Here is a 23719-nt window from a genome sequence, read left to right as displayed (position 1 = left end):
TAATTCAGATCAAATCAAGCCAAATCAAATTGCAAGGCAGAATGAATGCTTACAGTGCCTTGTTTGAATGCATAAAAATAAATGGAACTATATCAATGGATTCAGTATTCAGGCAGCAAAATGGGTATTTAGAAACATTTTCAAAAGTATGTGTTTCTGTTTCAGCATTTTTTTGAGCAACATCTTTTGAAAATAGGACTTTAAAAAAAATATAATTATGAAAGTATAATGAATGCTAATTACTGAGTCACACATGCATTAATTTATCACCTTGGCAACAGAAATCTGATTTGCAGTATTAAGAACACAGTCCTAGCATCACTGAATCCAAGAAGCACAGTCTTCAGTCAAGCAAGAGCCTGTTTGAAAGAAAGACAGACTTTGATATGAAGCACCATTGAAAATAACAGAGAACTGTAAAAAAAAGCTATTAGGGCAAGATTCTCAAAAGTTTAACACCATCGCTAAACTGTTTTCTGGCTGTTTAGCCTGTATGCAGTTTAGCGACGGATTATCAAAAAAAATTATCTCCGTCTTTAGCGAGGCTTCAAGCAGTCTTTGACACTGACATGCAAATGGGCTCTTCAACAATGAAATGAGCCCTCCGGTGGATTCTTAAAAAAATGCCGAGCCAATTTCAAAGAGCAGCATTAGCTTTTGGCGACAAAAAAAGCGACTAGTCCAGAGGTGCCGGTCAGTGTCAAAGACTGCTAGAAAATCCATCTGTGTTGTGATGCAGTAGGAGAGATGCCCATTCTCTCTGCTTCATCACAACACCCCTTCTCTAACATCCTGGCCATTCCCTCCCCCCCCCCCCACGGCAGCAGGAAAGATTCCCACTCTCTCCTGCTGCACTAAAAAAATACCTCCCCGACCTGACCTAAATGTGCTACCCCCTGCAGCAGGAAAGATGCCCACTCTCTCCTCCTGCACTAAAATACTCACCATTACTAATAGTGATTCCCCGTCTCCACCGCACCCCTCCCCCTTACCTGAACACAGAGATGGACATCCTCACCACAGCTACTGCTGCATCGTCTAAACTGGGTATTCCCCTCCCCGGTGCATCTTGGGATGCACCAGGTTGGGGCCTGAGGCTCTGATTGGCCCAAAGTGTCTAAGGCCCCCTCCTATAGTGCATCAGGAAGGCAAATGTAAGCCAGGAGCCTCTAAGGGGAGAGCAGAATAAAGATTGCAAATTATCCCTTTCAAATGCTAGAGTTAAAATATATGTCAGCATCAGCAAGATGTTATCTTACCGATTTGCCAAACTTCATTCTATCTGGCTTAACAATGTTTTCAGGTCCTCAGCGGCCCACCACACACTCAAACCATCTCATTGTGCAGGGCTTTACGCTCCCACTCGTCATCGGACCAAGTATAAGTATTATAAATAATTTAAAGAATTTTTTGAGAATTTTTTAATATATGCTAAAAGTACTTAGCTTGTAAATTCGACGCTAATCGGGAGGGTGGAAACATCAATCGCCAACATGTTTCGCCCGTATAGTTCAAAGGGCTTTATCAAGGCTCCCTCTCCCATTCACAAAGCTATCTCCAACCATTGCGTCATTTCTGATCGGGATGCACCAAATGGGTTTTGTTGCTCAAAGACATTCTTCAAATAATACTAGATTGGCATTTCATATACCAAGTATATCAAAAACAATGAACGATCTGGCTTTCTCTGTCTCTTTGGATGCAGAGAAGGCCTTTGATCGTGTAGAATGGACTTTCATATATCAAACAATGAATTGGTTTGGGATAGGATCCAGATTTATTCAAATAATTCAAACCTTGTATAGTTCCCCTTCTGCCAGATTATATATTAACAATACTTTCTCAGAACGTTTTCGTCTGGAAAGGGGAGTTAGACAAGGATGTCCCTTGTCTCCTTTGTTTTTTTATATTGTTCTGGAAACCTTGTTGTTGGCTATACAGCAGGCAAAGGAGGTACAGGGGATTCCTTATGCAGGTCGGGAATATAAGATCTGTGCTTATGCAGATGATATCTTGCTGCATTTGAAAAATCCTGAATCTACCATCCTGCATTTACTGGAATTTATAGATCGATTTGGTAAATTTTCTGGATATAAAATAAATTGGAGCAAATCGGAGGTTCTTCTGTTAAATGTGCATTGTATGAAAGGATTATTTGATTCATTCAGTTTCCTTTGGAAGGAAGAGGGTATAAAATATTTAGGTATTTGGATTCAAAAAACGCTGGAAGTTACAATGAGAGCAAATGAAAAATCTTTATTGCTGAATGTCACAGAATTGTATGAGCAATGGAACCCATTACATCTTTTTTTGGTGGGGGAGAGTTCAAACTGTCAAGATGATGATTTTGCCTGTAATTTGCTACCAAATGAGTATGTTGCCAGTTTATTTTCAAGGGTCCTTTTATAAGAAATTAAATAGTATTCTTACTAAATTTATTTGGCTGGGTAAAACTGCCAGAATAGCTTTAGTATCTTTACAAAAACCAAATGTGGCGGGTGGGGTAAATTTTTCCCAAATTTTTATAGGTACCATCAGGCATATATACTGTGTCAGGGTATGTATTGGATCCTTCCTGAGCTCATGGAACATCTCCCTGATTGACTTTACTTAGAATGGCAACTTATTTCCCCATTAAGATTATGTCATACGGTGAATATCAAATTGCCCACATGGAGCACCTTAAAATTTATTAACAACTTAACAGAGATTCTAGTAGAAAAATCCACGTGTCAGTCCTTATGGTTGAACTCCAAGATTCAAATTGGCAAGTCTAAGATCCTCTGGAAGCATTGGTTGCAGGCAGGTATACGTACGCTAGATGATGTGATATCTAATGGGAAAATGCTTGCTTTTTCACGACTGCAACAATCATTCGGTATTTCACAATCTCAAATATATAAGTGGTTGCAGTAAAGCAAGCCATTCAGAAGGGGTTCCCTGATTGGCGAAATCTATAAAATCAGTCTAGCTTTCTGGGCCTATGCTTCCAGAAAGATTTGCTGGTGCATCAGCCAACCAAGTGATATAAATTAATATCTGGCTATCTGAATAAGAAACAAAAAATAAGTTTGAGAGATATTTGGAGCATTGAGATTAAGCAGCAGATTTGTGCTACTCATTGGCCACGGATTTGGTCTTGGAGGATGAGGTGTACAGCGTCAGCATCTATGAGACAAACCTGTTTTTTGTTGTTGTTGTTGTTGCATAGAAGTTTTTGGACCCTGTTCGTTTGCAGAAATTAGATAGTTCTAAGTCAAATAGATGCTGGCACTGTCATCTTGATATAGGGACACTGGATCATCTATTGTCCTTTGATATTCAGTTTTTGGAGATCTATATGGGGAAATAGTACTCTGATTCTGGAGACTCTGGTTCCATTGTCATATGAAGTGGTATTACGTGGGAAGCTGTTATCTCCTACATCTCCAGTAGACAGGCATAAAAACAGGTTATTGGGTATAATGACTGGGGTAGCCATCCAAATGATTATGAAAAACTGGAAGAATTGTGACTGCTTAAATATCACTTTTTGGTGGAATTCTACATGCTTGTGTTATCATTACGAGAAAATGATGTCTAAACAAAGGGGTAATATTAAGTGGTTTAATCTGACGGGTCCATTGACCAATTTTATTGATTCTAATTGAATGGTTTTTCCCTTTACTTTTGGTTATACTTTTTACATTCAGGGAAGGGGGGTGGGTGGGAGGGAGAAGGACAATGTATAGGGATTGGTTTATTTATGAGTTGTTAGTACTATTGTATGGGTATCTCGAATATATTGAAATCAGGGGGGGGGTGAAAATTATTCTTATGTATTTCACTGATGGATATAAGTGCTGTTTTTTCAGGTAACTTGTTATGCAATTTTTGTATTCACTATTTTTAGAATGAAAATGAATAAAGATATATTAATTTTAAAAAAAGCCCCAATTGCGGCGGGTGGGGCAAATTTTCCAAATTTCTCTAGATACCATCAAGCTTTTATAATGCGGCAGGGTATGTATTGGATCCTTCCTGAAGTCTTGGAGCATCTTCCAGATTGGCTTTATTTAGAATGGCAACTCATGTCCCCATTATGATTATATCATGTGTTAATATCAAATTACCCAGAATTTATAAGACAATAGCATTCTTTTTGCCACATGGAAAACTTTAAAATTAATCAAAACTCAATATCTTACATTACATTACATTACATTAGTGATTTCTATTCCGCCTGTGCCTTGCGGTTCTAAGCGGATTACAAATTAGAAGATATCTGGACATATCCAGGAGAGTTACATAACAAGGAAGAGAAAATATATCAGGTTGCAATAGAGAATAATATCACTTTCAGGTTACAAAAGAGAATTACATAACATTGAGGAAGCAGAGAATATATCAGGTTGCAATAGAAATTAACATCACATTCTGGTTACAAAAGAGAATTACATAACGTTGAAATAAGCAGGTTTCTGGTTATAAATAGTGGTTACTTGGTAGAGGTTTCTGAAATTTTGAGATGTTGGGGATGTATGTCAGCAGGTTACAGTACTTTAGAAGGAAGGTTGCAGTACTTTAGAAGTTACAGTACTATAAAGGAGAGTTGGAGCGATAGGAGGGGATTAGATTGATGGGATGTGTTTTTTGAATGGAAGTGTTTTGATTTCTTTTCGGAGCACTTTAATGTCTGTTGTTTTGATCAGCAGCTTGGAGATGGCGGGGTCAAGTTTCGCTGCCTGTGTCGATAGAAGGTTGTCATATAGTTTCTTGTGTCAAGTACCATTGAGTAGAGCAGTGTTTTTCAACCTTTTTTGGGCAAAGGCACACTTGTTTCATGAAAAAAATCACGAGGCACACCACCATTAGAAAATGTTAAAAAATTTAACTCTCTGCCTATATTGACTATATATAAAGTAATTCTCTTGAATAGGAATCAAATAAACACAAAGAAAGTATTTTATAATTACTTTATTATGAAATAAAAATTATAAAAATTATAAAATACTTTATTCAGTGCGAAACCTGGGCCTGTTTGGCTGAACACAAAGCTGATATTCTGGCTGGAATGGAAGAAAGACACACACGTAGCTCTTCGTCAACAGCTCTCAGTCTCTCTCTGTATTTGGTTTTTATAGCATACAAAAATAGACAAATATACCCTCCATCCTTTTTATTAAACCACAATAGCAGTTTTTAGCGCAGGGAGCTGCGCTGAATGCCCAGCACTGCTCTTGACGCTCATAGGCTCCCTGCGCTAAAAACCACTATTGCGGTTTAGTAAAAGGTGACCATATTGTAAAATATAGACAGCAGATATAAATTCAGAACTGTGCATAGTAAGTGAAGGGAAGTTTTCATCTCTGGGAATTTACCCAGTTAACTATTAAGTTATTTGGGCAAATTCCTTTGAAAACTGTGGTAATACTGCCTCCACTTTGCTAAATTTAAAATAAAATCATTTTTCCTACCTTGTCTGGTGATTTCTGGTTGCACTTTCTTCTTCTGACTGTGCATCCAATCTTTCTTCCCTTCTATCAGCCTATATGCTTTCTCTCCTCCACACCTCATTCCCTCCCCCAACTTTTTCTTCCTCTCTCCCTGACCTTTCTTTCTTTTTTCTGTTTCTCTTCTTTCCTTCTGTTTCCCTGCCTGCCCCCTTTCTTTCTTTCTCCCAGCCTCCTGTCCAGCAGTAACTCTCTTCCCTTCCTCCCCTCCCAGCAGCATCTCTCCGTCTCCCTCTCCAGTAGCAGCTGTCCCTTTTTTTCCTTGCCCAGCAGCTTCCCAGATTCCTTTCCCTCCTCCCCTCCCAGAAGCATCTCTCCTTCTTCTCCCTCTCCAGTAGCAGCTGTCCCTTTTTTTATCTTGCCCAGCAGCTTCCCAGATTCCTTTCCCTCCTCCCCTCCCAGATGCATCTCTCCTTCTCCTTCTCCCTCTCCAGTAGCAGCTGTCCCTTTTTTTTCCTGGCCCAGCAGCTTCCCAGATTCCTTTCCCTCCTCCCCTCCCAGAAGCATCTCTCCTTCTCCCTTTCCAGTAGCAGCTGTCCCTTTTTTCCCCTGCCCAGCAGCTTCCCAGACTGATAGTGGTTTTCTCCCCTCCCAGCAGCTCTTCTTACTTCCCAGTGCAGCGATTCACGAAGGCAGCCTCGGGTCCTTTGTTGGGTCGCGCCGCCTCTGAGGAAAGAGGAAGTTGCATCATCAGAGGCAGCCGCGACTCAGCAAAAGCCCCGAGGCTGCCTTCGTGAATCGCTGCGCTGGGAAGTAAAGGAGAGCTGCAGAGAGGGGAGAAAGCCACTGTCGGAGGCTCCCCAAGATCTCTCCGGCCCAGCGCACGCTTCCGATGCTGATCTTGCCGGTCCTGCGCGGACTGGCAGGAAGTTCAAATGAGTCAATCTTGCCGGTCCTGCGCGGACCGGCAAAAATTTCCTGCGGACCGGCGGTTGAAGAACTGTGGATTAGATCGCCAAGACAAAGTGAGTCCTGGGTGATCGACTCACTTTGCCTTGGCGAGCTACTGGCGCCCCTGCCTCGGGCCCCCTGTAAGCTCCGGGCCCGGCGGCCCTGCGGCACACCAGGCAACATCTCGCGGCACACTAGTGTGCCGCGGAACAGCGGTTGAAAAACACTGGAGTAGAGGGTAGATGAATAGGATCTGAGTTCTCCTTATTCTGGGAGAGAGGTTACTGTATAGGCGGTTGTTTAGGTAAATGGATGCAGTTCCATGGGTTACTTTAAATAGTAGACAGTAGAGTTTGAATTGGGTTCTTGCTTTTATCGGTAGCCAGTGAGAGTCTAGGTAGGCATTGGTGATGTGGTCAAATTTGCTAAGGGAATAGATGAGTCTGTGAGCTGTGTTCTGCATGGTCTGTAGCTGTTTTATCATGTTGTTTGGGCATGGTAGGTAGAGGCTGTTGCAGTAGTCTACAATACCTAGCACAAGGGATTGGACTATGATCCTGTATTGATCTTTGTTGAAGAATTTTCTTATTTTTTGTAAGTTTCGCATGGTGAAGAATGCTTTTTGGGTCGTTTTTAGGATTTGTGTCTGCGTTGTGCAGCATCTGTCTAATAATATTCCCAGTATTTTGAATGTGCTCTATATTGGGTATTTGGTTGCGTTTACTTCCAGTTCCGTTAAGGATGGTTTTTTGTCCTTTTCTAGCAGTAGGAATTTAGTTTTATCCTAGTTCAGCTTCAACTTATGGTTAGACATCCATTTTTCTACGGTTTCCAGTGTTGTTTCCAGGCGTTCTGTAGAGACGGGGTCTCGGACGTCGAAGGGGAGGAGGATGGTTATGTCGTCCGCGTAGATGAATGATACTATATTTGGGGCATCTAGTGTTGTACCTAGGGAAGCTATGAAGAGGTTGAATAGTATGGGTGAAAGTGGTGATCCTTGTGGTACTCCACAGGGGTTTGACCATGAGTCGGATATAAGATCTTTTGACTTAACTCTGTATGATCTTGTTGTGAGGAAACCCTGGAACCAGTTGTGAACTCTACCTGAGATCCCTATGGCGTCTAGTATCTGGAGTAGTATGGGATGGTCTACTAGGTCGAATGCTGCTGAGAGATCGAGTTGGATGATTAGTATCTTGTTTCCTTTGCTGAGATGCTGTCGGGCTATGTCCAGTAAAGATACCAGTAGTGTTTCTGTACTGTGGTTAGTTCTGAATCCAGATTGAGATGGATGCAGAATGTTGTGCTCTTCTAGGTAATTGGAGAGATATTTTGCTACAAGACCTTCTATTAGTTTGACGTATAAGGGGATAGAAGTGATGGGTCTATAATTTGCTGGGTTGTCTGTTGGACCTTTGAGGTCTTTCAGTATAGGAGTAATTATAATTTTGCCTAGTTCCGATGAGAACTGACCTTCCCTGAGAGTGGTTTGCACCCATTGCATGACACTAGCTTTGAATTTAGTGGATGCTGTAGCTAGTAGGTACGAAGGACAGTTGTTCAAATCGCATGAAGATTTGCTGTATTTTTTATAGACCTGGTCCAGGTCTGACCATTGTATCGTTGGGAAGTTGGTCCAGTTTCTATCTGCTGAAATGGCTTCATCTTTTATGGTTTTTATTAGCATCTCGTCTAGGTTGTTTAGTGAGTTGTTGAATGTGGTTCTGATTGTGATGATTTTGTGTTTGAAGTGGTCCGCTAATTGGGGAGCTGTTGGAGACTTGTTTCCTTGAGTGGCAAGGAAAGGTTTGGTATCAGTGAGATTTCTTACAAGGTTGAAGAGTTTTTTTGTGTCTGGTTTTTCGTTGCCGATGAGTTTGGAGTAGTGGTCTTTTCGTTTTTCCTTCAGTTTGATTTTATATTGTTTGATTTGGATTCTCCATGCTGTTTTGGTGTGGTCTAGTTTCTGTTTTTTCCATAACCTTTTTAGTTGTCTACATTGCCTTTTTAGGTGTAGGAGTTCGGTGTCAAACCATTTGTCTGATGGTCTACATATTTTATTTTTAGTTTTTATTGGGGCTAGCTCATTCAAGGTAGATTCACTGAGGGTTCGCCAGAAGTTTATGAATTCTTTAGGGTTATTGGAGTCGATTGCTGGGTCTACTGTGTCCCAGAATATAGTAGATTCAATTTTCTGTCTGGTTTTGATGAGTGTTTTGTGTGGAGTGGGTTTGTTGTTGTTTTGTGCCCAGTTGATAGTGAAGGTATATTTGTAGTGGTCTGACCAGAGGGTAGGATGCCAGGAGCCATTGGAGATGTGGATATTTTGTGTGTGGAGGTTATGAGATGTGTATGCAGCTATATCAAGTTGATGGCCCTTTTCGTGTGTGGGTTCGGGGTTGAGGATTTGGTAAGAGAGGGTATTGAAGTATGAAAGTATACCCGCTACTTGTTTGGAGGAGTGGTCTTCTAGGTGGAGATTTATGTCTCCAAGGATCAGGTTATGTGTGGAGGAGATAGAGTTCTGGAAGATGAATTCTTTGAGTTCTTGTTTAGAGGAGTTCCATTTTCCTGGTGTGACGTAGCAGAGAAGGCAGTTCAGATTTCCTGTGAGTGTGTTGTCGGAAAGTTGGCAAGCTAGTAGGTCTAGGTGAGGGGTAGAGTGTTTGGCTAGGACTTTAATGTTGAGGTTGTTTTTTACTATGATTGCTAGGCCTCCTCCTCTTCTGTTTTCTCGACATACTAGCTCAAGTTTGTATCCGTTGGGGCAGAATTCAGTAATGTGTGGGTCTGAATCAGAGGTGAGCCAGGTTTCGACTAGGAAGAGGCAACCTAAATTATCTTTAATCAGCCGGTCCTTGATTAGTTCAGCCTTTGGGCTGATCGATCTTATGTTCATGTATGCGGATGCTATTGATGTGAATTTTGTGTGGGAGAGGGGAGTAATAGTTGAGTTGATGAGGGTTCTTGGTGTTGTCTGGTGTTTTTGTGTGTTTGTCTTAGGCTTTGTTGGAGGTCTATTTCCCCAGATTGTGGGAATGCTTTCGTGGATGGACTGTGGACAAGGAATCGGGGTTCTAGGGGTATGAAGTTTCCTAGTTGGTTGAGCTGGTCTGTATGTTGTCTGTCCTTATGGTTGAACTCCAAGATTCAAATTGGCGAGTCTAAGATCCTCTGGAAGAATTGGCTGCAGGCAGGCATATGTACATTAGATGATGTATTATCAAACGGGACAATGCTTGATTTTTCATGACTGCAACAATCATTTGGCATTACAAAGTTTCAAGCATATAAGTGGTTGCAGTTGAAGCAGGCAATTCAAAAAGGGTTCCCTGATTGGCAAAATTTAAATGATCAGTATAGCTTGCCGGGCCTGTGCTTCCGGACAGATTTGCTAGGACATCAGGTAGCCAAGTGGTATAAATTAATATCTGAATAAAAAACCTAAAACTAGTCTTAAAGACATTTGGAACATTGAGATAAAGCAGCAGATTTCTGGGTCTCAATGACCACAAATTTGGACTTGGAGGATGAGATGTACAGCGTCAGCATCTATGAGACAAACATGTTTTGTTTTGTTTTTATTGCATAGATGTTTTTGGATCCCTGTTAGATTACAAAAGCTAGATAGTTCAAAATCTAATAGATGCTGGCACTGTCATCTTGACATAGGGACACTAGATCATCTGTTCTATTGTCTTTTGATACTCAATTTTTGGAAGTCTATATGGGGACATATTAATTTGATTCTGGAGTGTGCGGTTCCACTGTCGTATGAAGCGGTAATCTGTGGGACGTTGTTATCTCCTACTCCGCCAATAGATAGACATAAAAGCAGATTACTTGGTTTAATGACCGGGGTAACCATGCAAATGGTCACTAAAAATTGAAAGAATTTTGACCGTTTAAATTTCACTTTTTGGTGGAATTCATTATGCTTGTGTTATAAATATGAGAAAATGAATTCTGAACTAATGGGTAATAAGTTGTTTAATCTGACATGGAGTCCATTGACCAATTTTATTAATTTTAATTAAATGGTTTATTCCCCTATTACTGGTTTGATTTGCACATCCAGAGAAGGGGGGTGGGTGGGAGGGAGGGAGAGGGATCTTATATTAGGATTTGTTTATTAACTACATGTATGTACTGGTGTAAGATTTTATTGAATACATTGGAATCAGGGTGAGTGGGAGGGAGGTGAAAATGGTTTCTCATGTATGTATTGATAGATGTAAGTGCTGTTTTTCAAACTACTTGTATGTATTCCTTTATGCACTGTTTTTAGACTGAAAAATGAATAAAGATATTTTTTTAAAAATAGATCATACATAGGAATTCTATGAGCATCGGAGCTCTTATTACCGCTGATGGCGCTAAAAAATGCTCTATGGTTTTGTAAAAGGAGGGGGTTAATCTAATTAATTTTAGATTGTACTTGTAAACAGCTAAGAGACTACAACAGCCTTTTGAATCAATGGCTTATAGAATAGAATAGAATAGAATAGAAAAATATAAGTACTTGAAATGAGTGAGTGAGAGAGAACACACCTTTAGAATCCCTAGTAGTTCAGCAGTGAAAAGCAGCTCTGCACAGTTCATAGGGAGTCAGGAGGACATAAAAAATTCTTAGAATTGGCTGAGACAGGAGGTGGGAGGGATCCTTGCTGCCCTGGCCCACCGCTGGACTACCAGGACTTATGGTAGGCCTGTTGGAGGTCTGCAAGGCAGAGGGAGGGGGAGGGGGGACAGGGTACAGAACCGGGCAGGGAGGTGGGGGGGAGGGCTGGGTGCAGAGATTGGTAGGGGAGGGAGTGAGTGAGGGGGCTGGATGCAGAGCCTGACAGGGAAGGAGGGGGAACAGGGTGCAGAGCCTTGTAGGACTTGGCAAGGTACTGCACTTGAATATTAACACACACACACACCAATTTGTATTTGGGTCAACCTTTTTTCCTCCTTTTTTTGGGGAAAAAAGATTACCCCAGTTTAAATTTGGGTCAGTTTATATTCAAGTATATACAGTAATCCCCATTCTCTCTTTGTCCCTTAATTCTTTCTTCCCACTCACCCCAGTCGTCTTAGCTTCTTTTTCTGATCCCCCTTTTCTCTCCTTCCCTAGTCCCCATAAGACCAACTCCCTAGTTCTCTATTTCTGTTTTCTCCATTTAATTTTCTCTCCCTCCCCTTTCAGGGACACGCTGCTATTTCAGTTTTTTTTGATCCCTCCCCCCTCCCCCCTTTCTTTGCAGGCAAACCAGGAGTGTAGCCAGAATTGAATTTGGAAGGATGGGCAATGTATAATATTGGTGAACACTAGACACCCCTTTCCCTCTGCTTCTCCTTTCTTCTTCTCCTCTCCTACTCCCTTTCCCACCAAGCCCCACCAGCTGAAGAAACCCAGATTCACCTTGAGTCTACCAAAGGACAACAGTCGGTGGCAGCTGGCATGCTGTCTTGAGAAATATTCCCAGTTCTTGCACATGAGCCAAGCATTTGCAAGAAGTGAGCATGCTCATGGTACCGCTCAAGTTCATCCTGCCATCCTTTACCTGACAAAGTGACTTCAGATTTCTTCAGCTGGCAGGGCTTGAGGATCCCAATAGTTACACAGTTGGTGTTCCTGACTGCTTGGTGGGCTTTAGGCAAAAGTAACTGGGTTCAGACCAGTCGTGGCCCACATGTATCTACGCCCCTCCAGCTGTAGTTCACCCTGGCACATGCTCTTACTCTCCCCCTATTTGTCCCTCTCTCTCCATCCATGTCCCTGTAACTTCCTCTAGTCTGTTATGATAATAAGAGGAGAGCAACTGCACATCATGTTGCATCCTCAACCTCTGCTGCTTGAAGTTGAACTGCTAATTTGAACTGTGAGGTAGTACCTTTTCCTTATGGTTCTAGTAAGTTGTTGGGTCCAGGTTAGCAGAAGAGGAGGATGCAGCCTGATGTACAGATCCGCCTTTCTTACCTCTCTTTTGACCCCACTTACAAAGTCAGGATAGCAAGTCCTGGTGCGACAAATTTGACGCAGCCCATATACATTGGGCTGCGTTGCATTTGCTGAGCAAGAATTGCTACCACGGCTTTGTAGAAGGGGCCCTTTATCCTTGTGGTAAAAAAAGGTGTGAGGGGAACGATCATGCAAATAGCTGCTGCTTGTGCCTGCTAGTCCCTGTGTAGGGAGGGAAATTCTATGCAAATTTTGTATTGCTTAGTGGCACAGAATTTCCCCCGGGGTAACATTTTCTATTTATTGCTGTTATATGAGTACTTTATAGGAAAGGCAAATAGAACACCATAAAGCTGTATCAAGAAGATTCTGCAATACGGATATAAATAAGGTTGAAATATCAGGAGTTTTCTCTTTAGAGATTATTAAACATTACCATTCTCAACAGTCGTTCACCATAATATTCAGTGAAATGTTCCTTTTATCATTTATTTCAAAACTCCATTGAGACAGGTGGATGAAGTGCAACTTGTTCTTGTAATAAAAGGTATGAAAAAAAACCTCCTCTTATTTAACAACAAATATGATAAGAAAGCACCATCTATTGCCGTGTGTCTTTCTTATCCACATATCTGCAAATCTGTAAATGAATTGGATATCATCTTAGAAAAACAGAGCTGTAGATTGTGCTATCTGAAATAATAATAAAATAAATCCAGTAAGTTTGAGCTTATTTTTAGGGCTACTGTGGTGCATAATCTCCCTGAGTATTAGTGTGCACATGCTTTCATATGAACTAAATAAATATCTTGTCCCCCTTTTATCAAGCTGCACTAGAGGTTTTTAGTGTGGACCGGCAAGGTAAGTGTTCTGATGCTTTTAGGAATTTTATGAGCATTGGAGCATTTATCGCACCGGCTCATGCTAAAAACCTCTAGCACAGCTTGATAAAAGGGGGCCTTGGTCTTCTGACAAAGCAAATAAACTGAAACTGCTTATGCAGTTACTGGAGAGTATAGATGAGATGAAAGACTTTAAAAGGAGGGGTAGTAGATTGGTACAATATGAAAGAGAGTGACAAGTAGCATTAAAAATTAACATTATAATGGACAAGTTAGGTCAAATAAATTCTAAGTCCTGTGTTTTTTTAAATTACAGGCGCAGGGTGGCGATGGAATTCTACAACGAATTAAAAGAGTCATTTATGATGCCAAGTCTACTGTATTAGTAAGTACAATTTTTAAAAAAATTCTTTTATTTCTAGCACACACATCAAAATCCCTTGCATTTCTGTAAGATGCAAGGAGAGATATAAGAATGGAAAAAATGAAATTGTTATAAAAGAATTGATAGAGAACGTGGGAATTTTTGATGTGTTAGGGGGCAAGGTTCCTTTGAGAAATTTGCCTATTTTATGCCTTGTATACTTTGTGAAGCCAGTTATTTATAATTTTGTTTTCTTCCTCAACTTTCTTCCACAAATATTTTCCATAGTTGAAAATAATAACTTTATATTAATAACTCTGCACAGCTTTATATTAATAACTCTGCACAGTTATTAATAATAATAACTTTATATTATATATAAATTGTATATTATATATCAAAATTATATATCGCAATGGAGTCCCTTTAACGGAGGATAAAAGCCTCAGGTTAAACATAGAAACATAGAAAAAAAAACAGCAGAAAGCCCACCAAGTCTGCCCATTCCAAGTATCCCCTCCCCTGAATTTACTCCCTTAAAGATCCTACTTGAGTATCCCATTTTCTCTTAAAATCCGTCACGCTGCTGGCCTTTATCACCTGGAGTGGGAGTCTGTTCCAATGATCCACTACTCTTTCGGTGAAGAAGTACTTCCTGGAGTCGCCATGAAACTTCCCTCCCCTGATTTTCAGCGGATGACCTCTGGTGGTCGAGGGTCCCATGAGCCAGAAGATATCATCTTCTGACTTGATGCGTCCCGTGATATACTTATATGTTTCAATCATATCTCCCCGTTCTCTTCTTTCCTCAAGTGAGTACAGCCGCAATTTTTTAAATCTTTCTTCATACGTGAGATCCTTGAGCCCCAAGACCATCCTGGTGGCCGTTCGCTGAACCGACTCGATTCTCAGCACGTCCTTTCGGTAGTGTGGTCTCCAAAACTGAACACAGTACTCCAAGTGAGGCCTCACCATGGCTCTGTACAACGGCATCATAACTTCAGGTCTCCTGCTGACGAAACCTCTGCGGATACACCCCATCATTTGTCTTGCCCTGGAGGAAGCCTTCTCCACTTGATTGGCAACCTTCATGTCCTCACTAATGATCACCCCTAGGTCGTGTTCCGCCGTGGTCCTAACCAAGGTCTCACCATTTAGTACATAAGTTCTATGCGGGTTTCTCTTACCCAGGTGCATTATCTTGCATTTTTTAGCATTGAAGCCTAGCTGCCAAGTAGTTGAGCTAAGTAGTTGAGCCAAAAAAATCAGCTCAACTTTTCAAACATCACATTAAAATAAAGCCTCCGGAATGCTAATGGGTGATAAACTAAGGTTAATGCAACCAGGTGAGCACCTCTTGAAAAGCTTTCCCTTCCTCCGTAGACCCGCGTTTGATGGTACACAAACCACTTCTTCAGGATAATAGGGCAGTAGTGTGCTATGTTGGTGCTTTCCTCGATTAACTTCAGCCTGAAGTTCAGCATGGCTGAATAGAGTGGATACCACACCATTCACGGAAGAAATGTTTGTTTATTTAATTAATTAATTTTCTATACCATTCTCCCAGGGGAGCTCAGAATGATTTACATGAATTTATTCAGGTATTCAAGCATAATTTCCTATCATAAGGAGTAGCATAGGCCTGCACGCACAACCTCATAGTGCTGCATTCTCAGACATAATATGGTAACAGATAGCATAGTAAACATAAACAAAATATAGCTAACAAAGCATGGTAAAACATGATATGGTGAGACATAGCATGGCGAGTATGGTTCGGCAAAACTGCATGGGAAACATAGTTTTACAAAGCATGGTTAATATAGTATGGCACGACTTGGAAAAATGGTAAGGCAAGGGTGTGTGACGAAACATAGCATGGAAGACATGGAACGTCAAACGTGCAGCAAACATGGCTTATGCTACAGTGGTGGACCACCAGAGCCAAACTCTGTATAGGCTTTCTCTTATGCAGAGCCAGTATCGGTGTGTCCTGAATACAGAAGCATAGTTCTTAGTCAGGGAAACAGATATTAATGTTCATCATTCCCAAGGAAGTTATTAAAATTCCAAGTCATCTTTTCAAATCAACCACTTGGAACTCAAGGTGACTTACTATGCACTCCTAGTAACATAGTAACATAGTAGATGACGGCAGATAAAGACCCGAATGGTCCATCCAGTCTGCCCAACCTGATTCAATTTAATTTTTTTTAATTTTTTTCTTCTTAGCTATTTCTGGGCAGAATCCAAAGCTCTAACTGGTACTGTGCTTGGGTTCCTACTGCCGAAATCTCCATTAAAACCTACTCCAGCCCATCTACACCCTCCCAACATTCAATATTATTTGGTGTAGATACACACAGAAAACTTAAGTGACAATATGTTATGTCAACAAACAAGGAGGATTGTAAATGCAACAAAAATGTAGAACTGTGCAGTAGCTGACCATTTACACAGTCAAGCAACTTATATCCCTTCGGTGCAAAACCAGATAGCTGACAAGCTCAGCAGAGAACTTGAACCTCATGAGTGATCTCTGGACATATCACTTCTTAATTCCATATTCCAAGAATGGAGGTCAACCTCTTTGCCACCAACAAAAATGCTATACTTCTGATCTATTGCTCCATCCTTCTATCCCTGGGATGTCTAGACTTGCATGCATTATTGATTCCATAGACCTGGTTGGATTGTCTTCCAGCTTCCTACTGAACTTCTATCTCAGTTTTCATGATGTAACTTCTTTATGTAAAACTTCCACTGAAGAATATCCCTGCTCAGTGGTTTCTTAACCCGGTTCGAGCATCATTAATATTTCCATCTTTCGAGCAATTAGAGTCCTCTTTTTTTTTTAACGTTCTTAACATATATTAGCTCTACACTGTTTCTTTCTTTTTTTAAATTTATTTATTTATTTATTTATAAATTTTTCAAATTACATATCAAGTATTCACTTGTACAGAAAGTAAGTTAGTCAAATTATAGCTTCATTGGAAAATCAAATCACATTACCATTTAACATGATTTCATAACAAAAAGAAAAAAATATATATATTTGGCTAACTCAACTCAAGTCCACAATTATGGATCCAAGATTATATAAAGGCAAATTAAAAGAAAATTATAAATCTATGTAGCAAGATAAACTACATAATGAGCTGAGATAGGAGCGTATTATTAAACTATTGAGCACTTGTTTTTACTTCATCCAGTCGAGAAAAAGCCAAGAAAGCAGTTAATTGTTGAGGCTTGAAGAAAACACATTTAACTGAGCGGTGGCATATGATACACTTTCAAGGATGTCTCAAATAAAATGTTGCTCCCAAAGCAACGACCCCAGGTCTCAGAAGAAGAAATTCTCGACGACGTTTCTGAGTTTCTCTTGAAAGATCAGGAAACATTTGAATTTTGCATCCAAGAAACTCTTTATGTTTATTTTTAAAGAAAAGCCTCAATAACCACATTTTATCCATTTTAAGAGCTACAGTTAGTATCAATGTGGAAGGTACCGCTATTTCTTTATCTGACGTTTCTAAAATTTCTGATACATTCAATGGTTGAACAGATATTTTATCCTGTGACTGTGTCCCATTTTTATTTGGTAAATAGTACACTTGTGTGAATGGTGGTAAGGTTTCCTCTGAGACTTGCAAAATTTCCACCAGATATCTCCTAAGCATTTCTCTAGGAGATATCATTGTTAATCTGGGAAAATTAATTAGTCTCAAATTATTATTTCTTGAATTATTCTCAAGTGTCTCTAGTTTCTTTCTAAGACTAACATTATCCTTGATTAGAGACTCCTATACTTGTTTATGCAATAATAAATCTTGGTCATGCTTTTGAATTGATAATTTAGTAACAGTCAGATCTTCTCTTAATTCTTTGAGCTCTTTAGTATCAGTTTATGTTCAATATATTGGAAATTGGGGCTAATATTTTTTTGAAAAGTTTGCAATTAAGTCCCTTAAGGACTCCAGGGTCACTTGTGGAGGCTTTTCCAGAATTGAAAACTTTTGCTGAGTGAAAAAATGCTCACCCTCTGAAGAAAGTCCTTGGCTTTACTCTGGCTGGTTTTCTTCACCTCCTGTTGCTGTTTTATCCCAGAATCTCCTACAGCTGCCCCTTGAACTGGGAGCTCTGTCTCCACACTCTCCAAGATCAAGTTTATTAACAAAATTTGATTAATCGCCTATTATAATCACTAAGCGATGTACATAACAAAAATATAATAAAGTAGAAAGGGATTCACAATTTAACAAAAAACATTTAACTTGAACAAACATACAGTTGGGAAGGAAAAGATAAAAGTTACAATTTTTGTTTGGGGTAGAATAAAGGAAATAACAATAGGTAAGGGGAGTAAAAAACCTCAGCAATTATAAACATACTATGCTTTAAACATTAAAAGCATCTCTAAATAAATAAGATTTTAAAAGTTTTTTAAATATTAAAATATCTTTTTCTTTACGAATGTATTGGGGAAGGGCATTCCACCATTGGGGACCTGTCACGGAAAAAATGTCGGCCCTTCTTGTACCAATGATTTTCAGGGAAGGTACTGAGAGAAGATCTCACTGGCCGCCTCTGGGGAAAGAACCTCCTCCATCTCAGGGGTTTCCTCGCCCCTGGGAGAGCTGGTGATCCGAGGTCGCAGGGGTGGAGCTCTGACATCGGGACTAAGTGTGGTATCAGGCCCAAGAGGAGTAGCTCCGGTCTCGCTGCGACCAGGCATCCTCAGCAGGTCATCTTCAGACGTCAGGGTTACAACTCCCTGCATCCTCTATGTTGCCGAAGGTCGGGACCTCGGCGGGCCGAGAGGCGCCAGCGGCTCTCCTGCCTCTTCGCTTCGGCATTAGAAGAACCAGGCTACAAGTACTGACAGAGCAAGAAAAAACATGTCAGGACTGAACGGATCAGGTGCGTACTCGTCAGCACGTCTGTACCGCAGCCATCTTGGATATCTTACACTGTTTCATCATAATAGCGTTGTTCTTCAAACCCACTTTTAATGTGTGCCAAAAGTAAATTGTTTTTACACATCAGTGAGGAAATCATGAAACCCATGTAAGAAGGTTCTTCCAAAATGTAAACGCACTTTTACAAACTGCCTTAAAAGACCTGAATAGATCAATAAATCTGCACAATTGTTTGTATGCTTTAGTATTGTGTGCAATTCTCTTTGCCACATCTAAGAAAAAGATATAGTGGAGAAAACGGCAACCAAAATGATAAGAACATAAGAATTGCTATACTGGGTCAGACCAGTGGCCCATCTAGCCCAGTATCCTGTTTCCACTGTAGCCATTCCAAGTCACAAGTATTTAGTAGAAGCCCAAATAGTAGCAAACTTCCATGCTACCAGTCCTGTGACTCTCCTATGAGGAAATGCTGAAGAGGTTGGAACTCTTTAGCTTGAAAAACAGAAAGCTGAGGAATCATATGATAGAGGTCTACACAATCATGAGTAGAGTTGAACAGGAACATATGAATTGATTTATTTATTTAATGGGTGAAAATAGGTTTTCACTCAACACCTAGTTAAGCTTTGGATCTCATTGTCAGACTGTGTGTTCAAAACAGCTAGTGTAACTAGCTTTAAAATAATTCCTGGTGGTGAATTACATAAATTAAAGTAGATTTAAGAAAAGCCAATGCATATTCAAAGTATCAGTTGCATGGTATCTGTCTATTTTATGAATTCTTACAGATACTTATGATATCTCTTGGCCTTTAGAAGCAGGATAGTTGGCTAGATGATCTGACCTGGTATGGCAATTCGTATGCCTTATTTCAAATGGATTGGTGTGCCACTAAAAGAACTCTAGTAAATTTAGCTTCCTGCATCCAGTCTCTTTAACGTGATGGTAGCCTTACTAGAGTCTGCATTGCTAATTACCATCTACAAAGCAGTAACACGGTCCTTGCGAAACACCTTTACTTTGCACTACTACCTGACCTTGTGAGCTAGCACTCTCACATTCTGTAATTGTGACCTTTTCTTGGAATTTGGAAAGTACAAAAAAGTTTTGAATATCCCTAAGCTTGGGGGAGTTACCCACTTGTCTGTCTGACTCAATCCTGCTTGCCAACGAAAAAGAAAAATGGGATTGATCAGGCTGCAGGCACACAAACCCTTCCTCCTAATTCTTTGCACATTGGAACCAACTGAGAGGAGGAGGAGACCACTGTGTATGGGGAAAAGTCATGCATGCTCAGAATTCTGAACTGAGTTCTGAGTTAATGTGAGACAAACCGTGTCCCGCATTGTCAGATGATGTCAGTAATTTGTATGCTTGATCAATCCTGATGTGTACAAAAAAAAAACACACCATTGCAGGTGAGTAACTGCTTTACATCATGCAGGAAACCTTTATAAATGTCCCATTTATGTCCATTTTTGCAAAATTGATTTTGATATATAAAAATGCTGTGCATCCGATTTCTTTGTGTATGTTTGTCCAAACTATTCAATAGAGTATGGGCCTGTGTTTGGCATGGTTATCAATCAACCACTAGGCATTGTTTATAGAATCATCCTAGTGGTGCCTAACTCAGGCACCGGTATATTGGTCCAGAGTTTTCCTAGCCTAATTTACCGGCACTTAATACACCTACCGATGCTTAAGTCATGCAACACCTATTCTCCACGCCTACTATTCAGGTAGGTGAAGATAGGCACCAGTAGGTGCTTTAGTTTAGGCATCAGTAGGCGCTACGCTAATTTCCGCATGGAACTTTAATTGATTGTTTTAAAAATAATTTTAAATTGACTTTTAATGATATTTTCAATTATCACACCATTTAAGCCAATTAAAAAAATGAACTTCCACATGGAAATTGGCTGGGTGCCACTTGTAGAATCAGGGCAGATATGATTGAAGTCTACAAAATCCTGAGCGGAGTAGAACGGGTACAAGTGGATCGATTTTTTACTCCGTTAAAAATTACAAAGACTAGGGGACATTCGATGAAGTTATAGGGAAATACTCTTAAAACCAAAAGGAAGAAATTTTTTTTTCACTCAAAGAATAGTTAAGCTCTGGAACGCGTTACCAGAGGATGTGGTAAGAGCGGATCGCCGCGTAGCTGGTTTTAAGAAAGGTTTGGACAAGTTCCTGGAAGAAAAGTCCATAGTCTGTTATTGAGAAAGACATGGGGGAATCCACTGCTTGCCCTGGATCAGTAGCATGGAATACTGCTACACCTTGGGTTTTGGCCAGGTAATAGTGACCTGCATTGGCCACCTTGAGAACAGGCTACTAGGCTTGATGGACCATTGGTCTGACCCAGTAAGACTATTCTTATGTTCTTATGCTCCCATTTCCCTTTGTTTTCATATCATAATGTATATTTCCCTTAGTTCAAATTTCTGGGAAATGCATTTTTGATGCAAGTAGTGTAATGGAAATAATAGCAGCAGAATTTATTGCATTATTGTAAATGAAATGAATGCATGTGGTTCTAAGTGAATACATACACAGAAACAGCATTATCAAAATCTTTCCGGCTGTTCAGGGGAATTAACACTCTCTGTCCATGTTATGTCTTAACAGTCTGTCTTCAAAAGTTCTCCACTTCTGGGTTGCTTTCTCTTTGGTCTGCCACTGGGTGTCATCAGCATCATGTGCTATGGAATCTGCACAGCTGACACCGCTGAGGAACTATCCAGAAAAGAAATGGGAGACAGGGAGCTGACAGACGAGGGTAGTGATGAAGATCAAGAAGAGGGAAACGTCAAAGAAATTGCAGCAGAGCCTTCTGAGGAAGAGCAGGCGGAAAAAAGTGGACTGGATAAGAAAGAGGATTAACTCTTGCCTCGCTTTTTAGATAACTTACTAGGATTTCCAAATAAAGAAACTTTATTTATTGAATTCAGCCATTACCCTTGAGCTTGTCAGAGGAAAGGGACCATTTGCCTCTGGTATGCTTGTTTGCCATGCATTGATTTGTATTTTCCTAGATATGGAGAAAAGACTTAAATTACCATATGTAATCCCCTTTTTGCTCAACAACAAGTTAATTGGAGAAGCTTGGGTGGATTAATATACTATCTAAGTACTTCATTTTAAAAAGCTTTCCTCTCTTTATACACTTTGAGTATAATTTTATAGCTGCTGTATTGGTAAAAATTAGTCATGGGTTTTTCAGAGTAAAAGTGCCCAGATATGTCTATTTCAATAGGGTATCCAGGGAAAGTATCTGCACACATTTACCCTTATCAAACAATGGAGGTATGTTTTCATAAGAAAACTTAAAGCACATACTTCTAAAAATGTAAAAGTATGCATGCATAATCCCAACCCCCATCTGTAGAAGGTCCTCCCCATACAGCAGGTAAAATGTATGTGCAGAATGGTACTCTGCATGCTTTAACTAGCTTACGGAGGGGCAGTTTTCTAAAATCATATTGCTGTAGGTAATCCACTATTTAATGGAGTTGGCTTTTAAAATTACCCTCCAGGCTTTTGATGATAAGATTGTAATAAGCCACCTAACGTCTGTGGCAAATTTGTCCATGTTGGACCAGTTTTCTAAGGGAATGTGTATAGGTCCCTTTGAAAATTACCTTATGGAATATATACACACACATTTACATCTTCTGGTTAGCACACACACATTTCCTATTATATTTTGCCTGCATATGCTTGTATTTTGTAAAGTTCATGCATTAGACCCATTCATGCCCCTGAGACTGCCTCTACATGGGTTGAATACGAGGGACTGCTGAAAAGTTCTCAGCCCAACCAAGAAGTCAATGATGTGGAACCATGCAAACTTAAAAGTTATTCCACACTTTTTATTTCATATCATTAAAATGAAGTGTGTCAAGAGAAGTGTGGTATAACTTGTAAGTTTCATGGCTCCACATCATTTTCTTCTTGGTTGGGCTGAGAACATTTCAGTGGCCCCTCAAACTTTAGCCTAAAGAGTATGGGGTGGATAAGTTCAAGGACATATATATTTGAAACAACTTTAGAAAATGTTATTTCTACCTATGAAATTCTATTTCGTCCTTGGAAATGCCTTTTAAAATTACTCTGACTGGTAGAAAATATTGGGGTATTCAGTACTTGTAATAGAATTTCTCAGTGGTGATTTTGTGGTAAGTGATTAAGTTCTGGCTAATTCTAAGCTGTTACTGTCCTCTCATTCTCAAAGGTATTTTAGAAAGCACTCAGGAAAAGTATAGAATTAAAGCCATGGTGCCTAGCACATGGTATAAAATTAATTTGGGTGTCCACAAAATCTCCAGTTATATGCTGTAATTGTGGAAAAGACTTAGCATAAGTTTGCTGGTATACACAGTGCCAGGTGCAAAAACTTAGATTGTGACCCCTCTAAGGTCAGAGAACGTACCCACCTATAATATATGTAAACCTCTTTGGTAGTACCACTGAAAGATGGCATATCAAATTCATGACCCTTAACTTGAGTTGTTTATACTATGTGACAAGTTAATTTCCACCAAACACTATCCAAAACAGTGTGTGTAAAGGTGGTGGCTCCTCACACCTGTCATGGTGATTGCCCAGTCAGTCAGGTTTTAAAGATAACCCCACTGATTATGCATGAGACAGATTTGCGTGTACTGTTCCAATTGTTTGTAAATTTACCTCATGAATATTTATTGTAAGTGTCCTGAAAGCCTGATTGACTTAGGGTTCCTGTTCCCTGAACAGTTTGTGAATAACTGTTTAGTCATATCTCATTTGAAATGTGGTTCTTCTAAAAATCCTCTGATCGATATTCAGCCAGTGCAGTCAGCAATTTATCTTTCTTTCTTTTTTTTTCACACTTACCATAGGAGTAAAAAAATATTGAGATATTCAGTTCCACTATCTGGATAGTGGTCAGCACTGGATATCCAAATAAAGCTGTCTCTACTTAAACTTATCTAGATAGTGACAGTCTGTTATTTAGGTCAATATTCTGTCTGACCTCCAAAATAAGTGCCGGTCGCTGAATCGTGACCACGTATAAAGTAGATGCCAGAAATGTAGGCCACGGTTTTCAATGCCTACTTTACATGAGAATCACATCCACAGGGGTTCCTACTGGCGCCTACGATCACTTATGGCGCAAGCCATACCCACTTTGACTGTAGGCGCCTCTGTGGATGGGACATCGGCGGCCTGTTCTGTAGGTGCCTGCAGGCGCCTATATTTTTTAAAATTAG

At 40.1% G+C, this 23719-nt stretch overlaps 1 protein-coding gene across 1 annotated transcript in view; it reads left to right on the top strand.

The window, feature by feature from the left end:
• TMX3 (thioredoxin related transmembrane protein 3) overlaps window positions 1-23436 on the top strand; it is a 201550-nt gene extending 178114 nt beyond the window's left edge. The window contains exons 15-16 of the mRNA XM_033934242.1: window positions 13489-13557; window positions 21096-23436. Of these exons, the coding sequence (XP_033790133.1) occupies window positions 13489-13557; window positions 21096-21350 (324 nt within the window). The 3' untranslated portion in view covers window positions 21351-23436. The remainder of the gene's footprint in view (window positions 1-13488; window positions 13558-21095) is intronic.
• Window positions 23437-23719: the final 283 nt, after the last annotated feature.

The sequence above is a fragment of the Geotrypetes seraphini genome, chromosome 2 (assembly GCF_902459505.1).
Source record: "Geotrypetes seraphini chromosome 2, aGeoSer1.1, whole genome shotgun sequence".
Lineage (NCBI taxonomy): Eukaryota > Metazoa > Chordata > Amphibia > Gymnophiona > Dermophiidae > Geotrypetes > Geotrypetes seraphini.
Note: the sequence above shows the minus strand (reverse complement) of the source record. Positions and strands in the feature narration are given on the sequence as shown.